This window comes from Lineus longissimus, chromosome 3 (assembly GCF_910592395.1).
Source record: "Lineus longissimus chromosome 3, tnLinLong1.2, whole genome shotgun sequence".
Taxonomy (NCBI): domain Eukaryota; kingdom Metazoa; phylum Nemertea; class Pilidiophora; order Heteronemertea; family Lineidae; genus Lineus; species Lineus longissimus.
Window position 1 is genome coordinate 20,781,380 of NC_088310.1, and position 19,145 is coordinate 20,800,524.

Here is a 19,145-nt window from a genome sequence, read left to right on the forward strand (position 1 = left end):
CATCTCAAACACACGCACACACACACACACACATCATATACCGTGGTTACGACTTTTGTACATCCACTCGCATGAATTGCTGATGGAGGCGTCACTGTCAATCTATATAACATATTCAAAACTTGATGTTCATTGTAGCAGTGGCTTTATTGGTGCATATTGTACAAAAATATTTTTGGGATAAAAAAATGGCAAAATACAGACAAGATAGTTTTGAATCCTTGATCTCTCAGGAAAGTGCACATGAAAAGGTCCTTGCAATTGGGATAAAAGTTGTATGTGATTTGTGATATTTTTAAATTTCAGTATCAGTTCATATACCTCATTGATAAGGCTTGGTCTATGACAAGTGTTTGACTTGCTTATTGGTTGGTTATATCTTTCACTAGTCACACTTACAATATTCAACTCTCAGTGCATTTCTTGTATCAGTTTTCACCACGTTATATTCCTTTGAAACCGAAGCACTGAATGCACAGGCAAATCTGCCATTAGCGTTTCCCGTTAATCCTTTAGCTTGCTGGCAGATTGCTGTGACTAAGAGTGACACATTTGGGGACTCTGACTTTTCACTTGTGGCTTTCTATAGCGTTGTTTTACTGTTTTATACTAATAAAAGTAAAAAAGATTTGACAGTGGCAACTCCATCAACAATTTGGGCAAGTTGTTACTTGATGCATACCCTTCATCTGATCATCTTGCGGTTCATCCAAAGATCTTCCGTTGCAATTGCGGACAAGGTTGGTGGCATCTGTAATGATAAATTGGAACAAATGCATAATGCACTATTACAGCAATTCAGGTGTTTTTAGTCATGAAATTACTACCTAAAAATGATGTTGTAATACATTTTCAGTCATGAATTACGTTTCTGTCATGGAATTGATGGACTTTATTACTTTTATTTTATACAAAGTTGCTATTCTTACGACTAGTTATAACAAGGATTTATGCAATTTTGGGAATTAGGGAGTTTATATTGGTGTCGGAGAAGGGTTAAGGTTTGGGTTTAGTGCTAGGAGGAAGGGTAAGGGTCTGGGTTAGGATTAAGACACCAAAGTGAATATGACTGTCGTAAGAATAGCCAGTGGTATGTATGTAAAATCAAATGGGACCATCAGAACAACAGCTGTGGCCTTGTACTTATGTAAATAGTATGAGCTAGTTCATTTCTCAAAACTCATGATCAACCCAAAACTGACAACCAATCAGATGGCATCAACGCTTCAAATATGGCCTCCTGATTTAGTAATCCGATTGTACTCTCCAGTTTTTTTTCCGCAAAAGCACGCAATTCTCATATCTTTTGTCATTTGACAGTGGCACGTCTAGCTCTGAACCAATCGGAAAGTCAGAGTCTAATACTATATTGTACATACCTACATGTAACCCTTCACCTTGCAAACCATACCAGCGAGAATCTTTCGTTGCAATTGCGGACAAGGCATGCGTCACCTGTAATGATAAATTGGCACAAATGCATAGTTCCAAATTCCTTAAATTGAGAGCATTTTTTCATTTTTAGCTCAGGCATGGAGATATTATACCTCCATGGCTCAGGTGACCTATAGTAGAATAGCTATTCGAGTGGTGTCTGTCCGTTAGTCCCTCGATCTATCTCTCCTAGGAGGACAATTTGACTAAAATTTTGTGTACTTGATTTATTTTTCATTTCAAGAATTTTTACATATTTCTTGGGTTCCAGGCTGCCATCTTGAAGCCAATGGTTGTAGCTTTGTATTGTGATCAAAAGTTTATGGTGGGTGTGTCTGATATCAAGGGGTGATCATATATTATGATCGGGGTTGTTGACTTCACCAACAATTTAAGGTCACAGGGAAAAAATTTCATTATTTCAGCAGCTGGTGGTATGTTTTGTCGCTGTTCAATTGAGATGGTTCTTATATTGTATTCGGTTTAAGGATGAATTTAAGTGCCCTCTATGTGTACGCCAAATTTAAGCACGATCAAAATTCAAATATGGCCGTAAGCAGTGAAATTTGTTCATGGAAGTACACGTGGGACAGGTCAAGACCTACATGCAAACCAACACTTGCGCATGTCTCCATTTTGCCAATCTACCAGAACTCATCCAAAACCCACAAAATAGAGGCCAACAAGCATCAAACAAAAGACTGCAATTGGTCACACACCACATTGTTCTTTTGTTCGTTTTGCCAAGTTTTATTTGGGCTCGCAGTGACTTCCTCCGGATGGTGTAAGGGCTTCTATGGTAAAAGTATTACCCGGAGGACATTAGTCACCTAAACTGGCCTCCGAAAACAGAACCTTGTCCGAACGTGAATAACGTCAAGATTCAGTTGGACAGAGGGTAACACCCACCTTGTAGAAGATTTGTGCTAAACACAAGTAATTTTACTATTTCAGATGTTGAAATAAGAAAATTCGTGCAAAACCATGTGCACCTTGCTGCAATGAATGTTCAGCCTGCACTGCACAGTCAAGCCAAAGCAAGCATTGGAAGGCTTAAAATGTGACAGGTAGTGGTTTTATGTAACACTCCCAAACATTCTTTCAAGGTTGGCAATGTCTTTTGTCGCTCCAAACAATCAAACAAAGGTGTCAGATGGCCAAGGCAATCTGATTGGCCATGCATTTATAAAGGAATAAATAAGTGATCGGTTTGATTTGGGTGGGTCTGAATTGGGAATAGTATAGGGTGTTTAAAATCACTAGTGTTGCTGCACGTAGTTGTAATGTTGAATATTTTTTCATATATAATTCTTTTTTTTCCTAAAACAGTTTCTTGCAATAAAAACCAAAAGGAAAAATGGTGGAAACCTGAATGATATTAGCCATGATTCTTTCACATTTTCATTGCCAAACTTCTTTTTGAAAGAATTCAGTCAAAAACTAGCAGTTTACTCGATTGACACCCTGTTGTAAGTTATGATGTAGTAGTGGATTGATTTGTTTGTTTGTTTTCAACAAGATACAGCGTTTTATCCTATCAAAGATTCTTTTGGGGATTAATATCTTGGATTAAAGATGTTCATGAACAATTTAGAACAGCAAATCCAAACAAAAATAGAATACATGTTTGCAGACTTCTCACTTGATTTTCTTGATTGGGGGTCATGCTGATCCAACATCGTTGTGCGTATATTCATCTGAGAGGAGGAGACCTTAGGACTGAAATTCTCTGCCGATAAGTTGGGAGTAAAATTTTGACTATGGGAAATCTATGAACATGTGGAATTTGCGATCACATTGAATGGTTCATCACCATTACGAATCCACATCCCTCAGATGACCACATTAACTTGAGTTCCCATTGAATGGTTCATCACTGTTATGAATCCACATCCCTTAGATGACCACATTAACTTGAGTTCCCATTGAATGGTTCATCACCATTAAGAATCCACATCCCACGGATGACCACATTGACTTGAGTTCCCATTGAATGACTTATCACCATTATGAATCCACATCCCACGGATGACCATATTAACTTGAGTTCCCATTGAATGGTTTATCACCATTATGAATCCACATCCCTCAGATGACCATATTAACTTGAGTTCCCATTGAATGGTTTATCACCAGTATGAATCCATATCCCTCAGATGACCATATTAACTTGAGTTCCCATTGAATGGTTTATCACCAGTATGAATCCATATCCCTCAGATGACCATATTAACTTGAGTTCCCATTGAATGGTTTATCACCAGTATGAATCCATATCCCCTCCCTTTGAATGGTTTATCACCAGTATGAATCCATATCCCTCAGATGACCATATTAACTTGAGTTCCCATTGAATGGTTTATCACCATTATGAATCCATATCCCTCAGATGACCATATTAACTTGAGTTCCCATTGAATGGTTTATCACCAGTATGAATCCATATCCCCTCCCTTTGAATGGTTTATCACCAGTATGAATCCATATCCCTCAGAGTTCCCATTGAATGGTTTATCACCATTATGAATCCATATCCCTCAGATGACCATATTAACTTGAGTTCCCATTGAATGGTTTATCACCAGTATGACTCCATATCCCCCTCCCTTTGAATGGTTTATCACCAGTATGAATCCATACCCCCCCCCCCCCCCCCCCCCCCCCGAGGATAGGTTTTAGGACATAGGCAATTAAGTACCACAGAGCCCAAAAAAGGATGAGGAAAATGAATGTTTAAAGGGCGCTCAGACCGTTAGATCACAGCTTATCTTTATTCGAACTTACTGACATACCAGGACCTTATACACTATACAGTGCAAATTCGCAAGGCATGGCCCATGGGGACGTTTTATGTGCGTACTATGTAGTATGGTTAGCCAACGGCAGGGGAGCTAGGAGCGGGCTCAGATCACATCCATCGAGGTGTAAATCGAGGATGTAACAAATCGCTCTCTTCTATCGGGACAGCCCAAATCTACGATGGCCCATATAGAACATGCGACGACAATTATTTTCCGACGGCGGTTGTAAATCGGGAGAGGGAAAATCTAATTCAAAAGAAAAAAAAGCATTGTATTAAGAATTTGTTCTAATATAATGAAAATAAACGGCTCCGCATCACTAATTGACCAATCAGCCTAGATCTAGATCGCATCAATGTGTGGTCTCATTGTCCAGTAGGGGTGCTACTGTGCAATCAGAATGCAGTTTCTCTGATATCATGAACATTCGGATGAACTTCGAGCCTCATATGTTCACTTGCGTGGATTTGGGGATCCAGTGAACCCACTGAGCCGTGAAACGTGGGGGACGCGTGAAATTAAGACAAAAACGATCCCAAAAACTTCAGACCCCCCAAACCCTGAAATTATCTTGGTCATGACCTGTCAAAAATTCTATGGATTTATGCCCTGGGTGAGGTCTTTCTGCCCTGCAAATATTAGGTTGGAGTGAGATATTGGGAAAAAGTTATGGCAGTTGATGTCTAAAAGAAAATGGCTTAAAATCTATTAGTGATGTGTAGCCCAACGCATGTCCTATATGGGCCACCGTACAAATCTCGAACAACTGAGCGATTTGTATCATTCTGGATAGATTGTGTTCGCTTAGTCGCGGAGCAGACAAATTGACTTTTCGCTGATTGGTGGAAAATTCATTTCCGAAGATTCACGAGTAGCTAGCACTTGCTCGGCAATTTCCGATTGATGCAAATTGTGACAGGTGGCCACTTTATTCCGGAAAAAAATGATATTTCTGAGGAACTAAACAACTTGGTATGTATTTCTTTAGTGTGTGAGGACACTGATATGTAGACATCAAATGACACTAACAAATGCATTGGCATTTACTTGTGAATACTAAAATTATACCGTTTTGTGACAATGTTTTGTTTCCATTATCATGCTTGCGACTGTACTACTGTAGCCAGCTAGTGTAGTGTATAGGCCACATTATGTTATATTGTTAAGTATCTAATCTGACATGTCTGAATCATTTCATTTGATTGTGCTATGATCCTCATTATTCATGTCTTCAATGAAAGGTATTTTTGGTGTTGTTGTACTCCTCTTTACCATTTCTACTAGGCTTTCAAGAACACTTTATTTCAGTGTCTCAGTATGTTCACACTCGCACACACACAGACACTGACAGAGACTGAGAGAGTCGAGAGAGAGACAGAGAGAGAGAGAGAGAGACAGAGTTGATTCAAGAGACGGTTTGCGAAAATAAATATCGGCCATTTTCATAAGCCCTTTTCACAGACAGTTGAAGTTTACCATGACATTAAAGTCAAATTTTAAATCAAATCATCACCAAAGGCATTCAAAATATCATGAACATTTTTGGAAGACATGGACAAAGCTTGTCTGTTGCTACTTTATGCCAAGATAAACGTATGCCTGTGAAAATTGCTTTTCGAAATGGCCGAAATTTATTTGTGCTTGGAATCAATTGAATGATTGCCGTTGTGCGAATTTTTATGTCTCTTGCTGGAGGAACGGGGACCCGTATCCTTGTCCAGTTGAACTGTTGCTCTGTAAAACTTGGCCTTCTATCGTTGCAGGCATGTAGTTGAGGTACGATGATAGGGAAGAAGCGGTTCTGTTGGTGTTTCCGGGGCCACAAGGCTCCGGAGATCACCTACAGTTTGGAGAATGGCCTCACCCTCCAACCTGTTACACCGGATATACCAATGCCAAGCGACCCAGAGGAAGTCAATGCCAGATTTGCAGAACTCGTGGTAAGTTATGACTTCCACTGCAGCTTTCATTTTCAAGTTATGCATAGCATATAGCTGCCGATATTGTTGGTGTGTCATGTGATCATCCCCTGGTCACTTACATTATACTAGTTATTTACATTGTTTGACTTTCCAGTAAGATTATTTTAGTGGTGAACCCAATAAAATGTTAAAAATCTTGAGGTAATGTTGCATTTCACATTGCTCAGTTAAAGTGGATGCTCACAATTATATCAAACAAGAATGATAACACTGTCAGGTCATACAAATATTGTTTGTGTTAGCTGCATGTAATGTAACTAGAGTGGTAACATTATGTTATGCTACTGTAAAAGTAGCCAGACATTGGCAAATATAAACATACAAATGTACTCATAATTAATGAATACTGTTGTCATTCATTACATGACCATGTTGGCAGATTTCCACTTGTACAAAAATGTATGGTCGTCTCCTCCAGTATTGATCGCTGATACAGGCTAGAATAGAACCTTGGCAAAATCCAAATAGTTTCTGTACTAAGCCGTTACCATGGTTTACTGGAATTCATACATATTCAATGACAATTGTTACGCATCTGCAGGTTTATTGCTAAATATGTCTGTGGGAGTGAGTGACATTGCCAGATTCCGTTCACCACTCTCAACTTTCGCGAGAGAATACTGTAAGACCAAGATTCTCTGAAATGCCAAATGGTGTCCCAAGCTGTTGCCATGGATATGGTGAGATGCATCGCTAATGCTATCGCCCCCAAACAAACACACATCACAAGTTGATAGCGGTTGCATGTGTAAAAGATTTTGCTGGGAGAAGAATTTTGGTTGTCAGATCTTTAGAATTGGTTCATTACCTCCTTTGAAATCGAGTGTTGTCTTGGGGGGGGGGGGGGGGGGCGAGGAATGCTTGAGAATTCAGCGATGAGACTTTCCTTTTATGGAGGATTTCTGGTTTTTTTCTCTCCTAAAGAGTGCTTTCAAAATTTGTCAGCAGAAATAAAAAGATATTTGCCTCTGTTCTCCCCGTTGAACTTTCAATTTTGCCTGCACATCTCTGATCTGTGTTGGTCTTACACATTTTCATTGTATCGTGTCTCCACTGTATTTATTTCTGGTTTGCTTGGTATATCGATTGGTTTCAGATCTGCTACTCTATGCATGCTTGATTGAATAGCATGATATCAACATTTATACATGCCTGCAAGCTATCACCAGATATGTTTCTCACCTACATGTACACCTCATGAAAATCAATATCTGCCTCCCAACATCAAGTGTCAGGCTTGGATGTCAAGCAGCAAGCATGTAGATCCTTTTGAGCGTGCCTGATGCAGCAGCATGAGGAAGGAGTGAGAGCCTGTTACAAGCTTTCCAGCGTGCCAGGAAACATTGCAAACAGTTTTTGTGGTCAGCATAACTGGTTCACACATCTGCAGCATTACTAAGAACAAGTAATCTCTGTCATTACAGCCAGCAATCTTTGTCTCAACATCTTGTCTTGTCATCTCAGAAAAAGGGCAATTCAGATAAATCCTTATGTGAGGAAGGATCTTTCATTAACCCTGACATCTTGATATGTTGAGATCGGGGCAATCACAGTCTGAGACCTTGAAAAATAAAGCTGCTAGTCAGGGCCAATATCTGATCTGATCACAGTACAATTAAAATAGTTGGAAAAGCCAATTTTGTCTCTTGGCCGTGGGCAAAGCTGTAGCTATCATCTTTCCAATAGCGGTATACAGAGGTTTGGGGATCTTTATACTGTTTTGTCATGTTTATAACATTGAGAACTGACTTTAATAGTTAGCAGTTAAATGATTTTGTTTGCCTGGTCATCCATGACATTTGTATCCTTGTATTTGCCAGCTTCGTTTGTTTCTAAATTTTAAATAATGTACTATCTCTTTGTCTTTTCCTTTTCAGGATGAGCTTGATTTGGATAAACCTCACCGAGATGCTATGTTCAGCCTTCCTCCGGAGAAGAAATGGCAGATATACTGCAGCAAGAAAAAGGTATGAAGCTTTCTCTATTAAAAACAATTTTAACATTTTGATTCTTTCGGAATCATCGTTCAGGGTGATGGGCAAATCTGTCCCCATGTCAAATCCAGGTAATGTTTCAAACTGCCCATTACTTCATCAGAAAACCATGACCATCATGACATTTTGCCTGGGAGATACTGTTGCGATACAAACTGCATGGGCCCCTTACAATCCAACATGTTGTTACACTCATAAACCCTTGAATGCCTGCTTGAGATATTTTTCAATGGACTGGTTTGAAGTATGTATGCACAATGTTGCGCCACACATACCATGAGCTGTCAATATTGGCTCAATATTTTTACAGTTCGCCATAATCTCGACTGGTTTGAAGAGGCCATTACCAGTCATGAAATATTGAACACGAAGAGTATTTTGTCTGCATCAGTATGGGTCCTTGTACAATCTTAGTCTTATCATGCATCTCCGAATCCGATTGCCATTTTGATGAAAACAGTATAGCATGCATTAATGATGGCTTTCGTAAATTAACACAGTTGCTGAGTTCATTTTCAGAGGCGTACGTGTTCACTCAGAAAATTATCACAAATCTACAGAAATCAAACAGCTAGGCATATTCTAGAATCTACAACTAACTATCATAATATTATGCTGGATTAATTGAGTTGAGTAAACTTGTCACGATTGTAATTGAAATCTTCTAAAAATTGTCTAAGTATAATAATGATATTTTCTAAAAAAACAACTTCCTATTATTTAGTCTATATATTTTTTTGCAGCTGAATAATTTCACATTGTCGTCTTCTGATTAAATGTTTTCAGCACATAAAAATCCAAAGAACATCACACAAATAGAAATGATGTGGGTATCACATTTTGTAATTCATTTTTCTATACAGAACACTCCTGACGTATGTTGATGCAGTGTATTTCTCACTCACAATACGCCATAGAAACTACATGTACAAAGACCCGGTATGAAAAATGAGCGACATGTGCCAGTATACAGCGAATATGAGACCGTCAAAAGATCGGCAATGTGATCGTGCGCTGTTTTATGTGATTGTGTCCATTTTGATAATACACAGCAGCCCCATGGTACCATACACTGTCACTGTCGCCAATACATTGTCAAGAACAATCGACCCTGAGATTTTCTTTGAGCGACGGAACAAAGGATTTGACTCAAAAAGGCCATCTTGTCTTGGTTCTGCGAAATCATTGCATCTTATGATATGAGTGATTAATTTTCTTTTAAATGAATTAGTTTCCTTTAAGATAAGTGATGATGTATTTTGCATCTGGCATGTCTAGGTATACATGTACATGAAATGGAAATTAGTTTTCTTTGGCTGTACATTTTAATGTTGGCATGTGCATGAACCAATATGAAATGTGCTGCGTTGTCATACAGTGCATCATCTCAGTCTTATGTGATCAAGGAAACCCTGAACACGTAATTCAGGTCTTGGAGTAGGAATTGCATCATTCATTATCATTCATATGTTCCAAATTCTGCAAGTAATCTGCAAGTAAAAGCTGATACTGAAAGCTTCTAAGCTGGTTTCATACACACAGCATGTGCAAAAGTTATCGATATAAACTGAAAGTGTTTCTGGTGGTGAATTATGATGTTAATTTCTGAAGCTTGATACCAAACATCTGGATGTGAAGGGGCAGATGCGTGGTGTATTCTGAATGATTTGTTATAGGCCGGGTTGATGAAATGAATATAGAGCGGGTGTCAACGTCACAAATGCAACGGTTCTTCTGGATAATCTCAGGATATGACTTAAAATGAGATAATGCGGCCTTGCCTATTCCGACCAAACAGTGGAGGGCGGAGGTTGACCTGAGAGCTACAGCCATGACAGCCCAATTTGTTACATCCATTACTGGCATCAGGCCCTATAAACTCGCTTTTTGGACATTGGGGAAGGGGCAAAACGTCTGTTTTGTTCTCCATCAGTCAAAAGGTTAGCCTAAATTAGCATGAAAATAATGTGTCTTGGTGACCCTTGCACGCCCCTCTAGCTCTGGCTCTGTAATTTGATAATCTGATCGAACACTCAGAAGAAGGAGAAACACCTGTGTGATGTCTCCACACAACTGCGACTACTGGCAGTCTCTCAACCCATTTTCCTTGCATCAAAGCTGCAGGTGATGCCTGTATAGCAAGCTTACTCAATCAGTCTTAAAGTTGGACTTAGGGCAGATTTGTCACCTTCACCTTTGAGAAAATAGCCTTGAGCAGTATTCAGTGGTTATCTGGTTTGCCTGAGCATATAGCCGTGTCATGGTGTCTTAATCTCCTTACCCTCAGGCTGCCAATTGCAGAAAAATGATTCACGGGAGAAACAAGTCGAAATTTTCAGCTTTTGGCAAGTCATACTGCCATCTGCTTTCAACTTGAAACAATATAGCATAGCGTAAAAAGACTTAGTTTAACCTGGAAGGAGGTTGTTTTCCGAAAGGAAGTTTACGCGGAATACTGCTAACCAGGTTGTGGAGCCAGACTGTGCCAGATTATTTACCTAACATGACTGTGAGCCCTTCCATTAGTGGGCTCCGTATGCGAAATCTTGACCCAGGGGATCATGATCATTAGGAAACTGCATGTTAGCTGCACTCACTATATCAGCATCATTAGGGCTTAGACTGGAGAGTGCAAGTACAACATCCCAGAAGACCTCGGATTTAATTGCACATTAGCTGCCCTTACAATGTAGGTATTGGAGTCTGGTTCATGGACCCAAGGGACCTGACCAAATACTTGCCTCTTGGCATCTTATGAAGCATTCATTCTGGTGTTTCAATTTCATAGCAGTATGGAACAGCCAACCAAGCTACTCATTAGATAAACTCACCTCCTGGGACAGGTTGTCTGGGCTCTCCCTTGTCTTGTTTTCATGTGTCATGGCCATGTTCAGGAGGTTGAGTTATTAGTCTGTCAGGCTTGTTTGCCATTGCCTTACTTTATTCTTCATACTCTCATCTACTTTGGCTTATCACTTCACAGTCCCAAAATGCTTCTTCTTACCCTACTCCTGCCAAAATTAAGATTAGCCAACCCCTTGGAATATTTAACATCCGTCTTCAATATGACTTCTTGTCATACAACTTCTTCATTGTGTGCACTGGCTCCAGACTATTGATTCTGTGTGCTTCCATCTTCCTAGTAAATACTGTAGTGCATGTTTCTCAATGAATTTTATTGACTCTAGCATGTAGCACATTGTTAAATCTGTGCGTGCTGCATGCTAAAACTAACTACGTAAAAACTGTGGTTGCAACAACATTTTCACCATCAGATCTGCTCTGCTTGAAGCCCAGTGGAGAACAACCTGTCAGCATCTTCTGGATGCTCTCTAGATCACAGTTCTGGCTTTAAGTAACGTTCCTCATTATACACACAACCTTCATTTATTCCCAGCTTTAGTATGAGTCTCAAGGGACCCAAGTCCGAACACATGAGTCCACCTGTTGCGTGACGGGAGTCCCATGGGTCCTTAGCATCAAAATGATGGATGATGTGTCAGAGAAATTAGTATCTTATGACTACCATTACCAAGGATACAACATTTTAATGTTGCATGTTCAGAATCTGACTGAATCTTTCGTTCCAAACTTCCGCTGCAGGCTCTGTGGATAACAATTACCACACTTGCGTGTTCTTGCAGCTAATTTCTATCATGTTGCACATGCAACTGACAGCCTATTCTAATTCGGAACAAATTGAAACTGAGCTTGTTCTATTAGCTCCATCAAGACGTATGATGCATGAAAATTGAAATATTGCAGGTGAATCCAGTTCATCCCAGTTTTATTCAAGCAAAATGAGGTGGAGCAATGTCAGGCCTTGGTGGTCAAGATAATGACGATTGGATCCTCAGCTCCCCAGAGGTCATGCTGTCAGTTTAGCTTACGTTGGTCAATGTATGTAGTGGATGTATCATGCTATCCGCCAATTTCTTGTTGCAGTATAGGATGATGCTGTGAATGCTTACTTCCTCAGAATCATGCTCTTGTTCGATAATGAATGACTCATCAGCAGGAAATTTGTCAATCTTGGTAGAAATGGTGCATTTACGAAGCAATTTCACACACTGAATGCTTTAGTAATGTCCAGTGTACACAATATTTGTGACGTAATTTGATTTCTTGCTTGTCATCTTGAGCAAGTCAATTTACTTGAATCTCCTGCTGAGATATTCGCTAAAGTAAGAATTATTGACGCTAAATAGAAATCTGAATGAAATAAGAGTTGAAGAAGAAGAATCTGCACCTCTTATGCGATTAAATGATGTTTTTCTAAGATCCTTTGGTTGCATGGTTTTCATGACGAATAGACATTTAAAAGTCCTCCTATCATGTATCAAAGATGTTTGTCATATATCAGAGTATATTATACCTCAATCACTTTCATCCATATTCATTCCTTTGAAGTTGAAACTGTAAAAGATTTATTCAGGCATTTTACTTGCAACAGATAATACTGCTGATGCTCATCCCATCCATTTACAAGAAGCCTTTTTATGACTATTCTCTATGCTGGTTCAACAATAATCGGATTGTCGACCAATATAAACAACATACAATTTTCATTTTTGATATCCTCATTTATCTTAGTTAGCTGGGTTGAAAATTGAAATCAGCTAGAAAAAATATACATTCAATTTAATCTTGGGTCTGTGTTGGTTGTACATCCACTCTAAATTGTCTCTCACTCAAGCGGAAACTTGGTTTCATCGTGATGTACATATCTAAGACGATCCTCGCCCAATCCGCCAATATATTACTTTCTTGAGCAAATGCTGTGATGGATAGAAAATAAAAGATGAGCTAGTAAAAAGTTCACAAATGGCTGTCTTTACATTCTCTATACAACCATGAATGCCTGGCGAAGATGCTAAAACCAATTTCAAATATGGATGACTTATACAATCTGTTTACTGTCAAGTTTAAAATGTCATGGGACTTTGACCTCCATTATATCAGCTTTAAAAATGGGCTGGAAGTTGCAGATTTTGCTTCAACAGTGCCGGCTTACTGGACTAAAAATAGAGGCTGTTAATAGCAATTTTTTATGCCTTTCAAAAGTTGTTTGGTTGGAGATACTTTCAAGGTATGCCTTAGATTGACATTTGGGTGACTGCCTTCATTAGAATCTTCGATGATACTTCAAACTAATATTGGTATGTCACTGATGATGTTTCGAAGATGTTATTGGAGGAAAGACTGATTGGTGTGTCTGATTTTATTACCACTTTTTTGATAATCTTCTCTTTGGAAATGTCACAGAATACCTTTCTTATCTTGAGTGCAAGGTGAGAGCTCTTGTATCGCCTTTTATTTGGATCGGGTTTCTTTCAATTTGTTAGCGATTAAAACTGAATAAGTCTGGTGCTGATCATGCTTTATTTCATCTCATAGAAAGCCAGCATCATTCCTTCCCCAAAATTCTGGTCACTCACTAATGTAGAGATATAACATGTATTTCACCCAAATACAGCTCCCGTAAATCATCATCTACTCCAACTAATGCGTCTGTATAACTAGGATCAGGAACTCCCGCCTTCCATGAATACTAATTATTCGGCTGCCATGGCTACTGTGTCATTCTGCCTCTGATACAAGTGATACAGTCTCCCCTTGGCTCCCACGCGTGTACATGTACCAATACCATATACATACATGTATATGATAATTCCAACAGGTCTCGGCCAGATCCCACCCACAATATTCTATATAAATTCCAATTTTCAATCAATATAGAGATCAAACAAACATACACCTCAAAGCATTAGTAATAGGAGCTAAACATTCCATTTTAGCGACAAATTTTTCCAGCCAATTGATCAGATTTCTATTGATTTTCAATATTGACAGCGTGGAGATGCGTCTCTCTCTGTGAGAGACGATAAGCCGCCATGTGTGGTTCTCATGACGGGGCTGGATGTTGTTGTGAGCGCAGCATGACCTTGGGAGTCTTGCCAGGGCAGAGGTGAATTTGTATGAAAGAGTGGGAACAATTCCAAAATTGGTTGTCAGTCACAGCTGTTGGGGTTTGAGCCCCTGCCTCAAAAGCTGATGGTGATTGCCCTGCACTGTATCACCATGGATACCTTAGTAGTTTGAAATTACCATTTCCAGCATGTCAAGGCAGGTTATAGCTCTCGCCATAGAAGTTTGACTCTTCTTTTGCATTCAGGTGCTCTCAGTCCTACCTTTCCAATACAGTGGCTTATTGCTCCATGAAGTTAGGTTGTATTGGCTTTATTGCCATGGAGATGCCATGTCTCCTTGGATGTCATTTGGTCATTTGCATCAGTACGGTCAACAACCATGATAGCATCTCTAATAGCCAGATTGCGTATTCAATACCCATTTACCATTTCTAATCTATCAGAGGGGTTTACTGTTGGTTTTGGTTTAACTGTTAGTATATTGGTCATCCAGGAAAGCTTCCTGATTGTTAGAAGAGTGTACCGTGTTTATTTCTGAATGAATGTCTTGTCTTGCTGTGACAACTTCGTCTGTTTGTCTGTGGCTTGTCCCCCTTCCTCATCTTGACCGACAAAGCCTTTGCATCTAATATAAAGAAAGAAGATATATCGCAGCATCATTTAGAGGGAGTATGACTCCATGGGGATCAGGAGGATACAGCAATTACGTTTCTCCATTATCATTTGGTAGCTAGAATTAGCCTCTCTTTCCAATTGGGGGAGAGTAAGTACCTGATTGTTAATTGTCAGTTACTTGTGGTACATCAAAGGAGGCTGTACTATCATATTGATTGCAGAAGTCCCCCAGGGTTTGCCTGATGAGTCTTTCTGAGAAGCTAACATGATAAATCCATTAGCTTACCGTACATCCCTGTAATGATGCTGTAAAGAAGGTGATGTCCTATTGACAGGTATAGGGTTCTTGTCACTATCATATGCTGATGTGTTTAAATATATTCCCCATTTTATTTTATCTGAGACTGCTTTCCAATTGAGTGATCATGGTTTTGAAATAAGATCTCCAGTTTATTCTGAATTCTTTGAACCACACCCATGACACGCATCATTATCTCAAATTGTATCAGGAATATCACCAAGTTTATTTCCTTAAAAAAACAGATATGACAGACTTTTGTATTGGCCTTGTGGGTGTGTTTCAGAACAGAACAACAAGCTGAAATAAGCTGAAGGGAACTGTTGCCATGGCTTGCCACAATGCCAACATTTATAATGCATAGGCATAGTCATCATAGTGACATCCGGGTGAGACGTTGCTAAATGTCAGGCTTACATAAGCCAATTTTCTAATGCCACAGTGTGAGATACTGAAAACCGGGTTACGTAGGCCTTTGAATAAGAATCGGTTTTGTGATAAATGAAACAGTAAACCCTCCCCCAATCCTCCCGCATGTCTGGTACAGTGGGCGTCTGTTGAAAGGCAGTAGGTAATGGTCGTATCGGGAAATAACCTGGATCAGAGACTTAAAGCTGAGCTAACCATTGATGGTGGCAAATTGGACGTTATTATGGGATGCGGATTTCACTTCGCTATCCGTCGCATGATGTAAAAAGTTCTATACCAACATTTTTGCTCCAGGCACAGATTGTGACTGTTTCTGTTGGGGTTTGCTTGAGCATTATAAGAAAGGGAAAGTGATAAGTAACATTGAGGGAAAGAAGTCTGGTTGGTCTTCCCTTCTTGGACATCATAAATGGTATAAGATGGACAGGTGATAAGCAATATGACAATCAAATGTTGCATTGTGGTGTAATGTCTCAAAACTAAATTTTCCAATTGGTCCATTAGCATATGAGAGTAGATCTCTAAAATTGGTTGTGTAGCCCCCCCCCCCCCCCCCCTTGGTCTATGTCTGCAGTGTAGGCGAACTTACACATATTCTCGGAGTCACCGGATCAATAGAAGGTGACTCATGGCTGGCCGGCTGCTACATGCGGTAAGACTGTTTACTCCGGGAAAACAGAGGCTGCACTATTTAACCAAATGTCTGATTTATTTCTGTGGCCAAGTATCTTGCAGTCAGGATGTTAATTTAATTCTTCAGCGATGAGTTATGGTGGTACTTGAATGTTAAAATGATGACATCATGGTTGTAACTATGCTAGAATCGTGGCTTTGACAATGTTGTCATTTTAAGGCGTATCATCAGTTGAGGCAATGTGATTAGTGACAAAACAGTAAAGAGAATCAGCTATTGCAGAGTCCTCTCTGATGGCTTTAATACCACTGACATCAGCTTTTTCCCTTGTGAAGATCACTCTGAGAGTGGGAAAGTCACATTGAAAGTGTATTTGGCATGTTACACAGATTTCAACCCTCATTATTGCCATATAAATTGCCAAGCATGCAAATTGCTAAGCATGACTTTGATGAATGCATGCCAGTCAAATCACCACCATGCAAACAGCAACCCATCAATCCTCATTAATCCACTCCTATATCTGTCTCCCATCCACCCTTAATCTGGTCCCTGCTCCTGCAGTTCATTGATATTGACCATAATGGGAAGAGGATAGATGGAAATGGAAGGGGATAAAAGGGACACTCATGACCCTTTTGAAAGGTTAATAGAGGATATCAGTTGACAGTTGGCTTTGATGATGGGTTGAATCTTCAGTGACGAATTACAACCGCTGTCCAGAAGTAACAACATTTGGCACAGTTGTGTCTGTAGTACATTTCATTTTCAGATGTAGCTTTGCTGCGAACTTCTCAGGCAGGTCCACGAATTGAAACCAGATGTAACGTGCTTGTAAACTGGCAGACAAAGAAGTGTCTGAAACACGCTATGCTATATATCCGCTGTTTGCTCATGACACATCATCACGAAGAGAGTCAAAACACTTCAATATCCATCTACTGATAAATTTGCATCTGAAGACATGTATTACACATCATGCATTGTTCAAGGATGATACATTACATGAGGAACGTGGTGTAGATCATCTTGTAAGAACCCCTCAAATATGTGCAAGGAAAAAGATACTGTGCTCAGCTTGCTCATTGCATGCCTCTGGGGATTGGAACGGCAAGACAAGTGATGTTGTTTCTTCATACTCTTTTCCAAATGCATGGTTTGGCTAACATTCATGCACAGGCTGCAGATATGACTCAAAATACTTTCAATGCCTGAAGGAATTGAACGAAACAAAGAAAGAGACATAGCCTAATCCTTGACTACATGTAGATTACTTGACACCTTGCCCATCTCCCTGATAATGAATAGCAGGAGAGAATGTCTAACTACTTTGAAATGAAATCTCAGCGATGACAAGTAATCCGTAAAAACTATTCATGACATACTGTTTGTTACGAATACGTAGGATCTTCGGTGAAGAGGTTTGAGAGCAGACGATGTGAAAAGATGCTATTGTGTTTTCATCCGATCATCTGCTTGCTAGCGGAGATCAGTTTTCTTGCAAGGCAAGCTTGTTTGCAGCAATGTACATGGCTGGTTTTCTGAAGAGGAAAGGTTTTTGAGGCTTTTAATGTTATAAACCTTCTCCTGATGGTATGAACAACATCACCAACATTGAGTCGATATTGACCGGCCATTTGGCTCAAAGCCACATTTTCAACCTGACAGTCTCCAAGTGTTAAGAAATATCCTGGTTACCTGCGCCTTTATTTGCCTCCAAGAGAGTAAATTATTGGTTTCTCATTTCATATATCACTTCGTATCCTTATCCTCACCAAATATTTATTCTGGCCAACTGAGATGGCAAACAGACACGAAAAATGGTATCTTTGTCGTGTGTCTGCTTGGTGCGCGCCTCGAAGGAAAACCTTTCATTCTGGTTACCCTAAGAGAAAGCGTCAAGTCTTTCTGTACCTGGTTATATCACATAACACAGCCATATTGACAAAATTGTCCATATCTTCTCTATAGCGTACCAAAATCCATATCTTTGGAGCCAACCATTTATTGGGTAGGAGTGGTGAGCCATGGTAATTTCTTTGTAAGGTGAGATTGGCATGGGGAGAGGGGATGGCTATCAAGTCTGATGATAATAATGGTAACCCAATCGATATTTGTATTTTTGGGGACGACTGGTGCAGAAGAGGGTACATTAGCTTGCAAAAGACCTACTAGAACATATAACCATACCATGGTCAGAATTCGAAGAGGATGGATGGAAATGAATAGTTACAGTCCTCACCACAAACTGTCCTCTGGTGATGGCGGCAAACAGAGCTGTGTAGACACAGTGCATCAATTGCTACCAGCTAGTAGCAGTAGAAGCTAATCACTCGCTATTAGTTTATGCCAGCAGCTATCGTGTCCCTTGGGTCTAATATGTCTGAGTTAGTGATTAAGAAAGCCTTGTTTTGCCAACAAGACAAACAGTAGAGGGGTGAACAGTGAAATGTACCTTGCTCAGGCTAAGAAGCAAATGCATTGTTATATTTCAATGCAGAAAGGTGTGGCAAGCGAATATGCCACTGGCACACATTCATGCCACCCACGATTTTAAGTGAATGGCACAATATTATCAGCGTTATCAGGAACTGAACTGTATATTGCTTTGAAGTTGATCGCTGATGTGAATATGCACACAGTGAATAGATTGCTTGGTTGCAATATCAGATATTGAAAATTCTTTTATTCAATTATTGAGAATTTGATGAAGATTTATGGAGGCAGTGTTGTGAGTTCTGGACGTATGTAGCGGTGCTTTGGAAGTAGCAACACCCTTTGGATCTTGCTAATGAACAAACTATAAATCTGCTGAGAAAACATTTCGAAATTACACGATGTCGTCAGACAATGGGGTCAGAATCTGGCAATTGGAGGACACAATGATTCTTATAATATCCCAGCCATTGTGAGACACTGGATCCTGTCCTCATCTCCATGATAATAAGAAAGCTAAATAGATGGTGGGAGGATTTAACTTTGGAATCATATGCAGCGGCAGCCTTTGAAAGCGGCTTGCAGTCATTTT

General features: G+C 39.7%; 1 protein-coding gene across 1 annotated transcript in view; it reads left to right on the top strand.

Annotated features, from left to right (window-relative positions):
* The first annotated feature begins 5,122 nt into the window (after positions 1-5,122).
* Positions 5,123-19,145, top strand: part of LOC135484194 (disheveled-associated activator of morphogenesis 1-like) — a 31,159-nt gene continuing 17,136 nt past the window's right edge. The window contains exons 1-3 of the mRNA XM_064765411.1: positions 5,123-5,207; positions 5,999-6,175; positions 8,095-8,184. Coding sequence (XP_064621481.1) covers positions 6,017-6,175; positions 8,095-8,184 — 249 coding nt within the window. The 5' untranslated portion in view covers positions 5,123-5,207; positions 5,999-6,016. The remainder of the gene's footprint in view (positions 5,208-5,998; positions 6,176-8,094; positions 8,185-19,145) is intronic.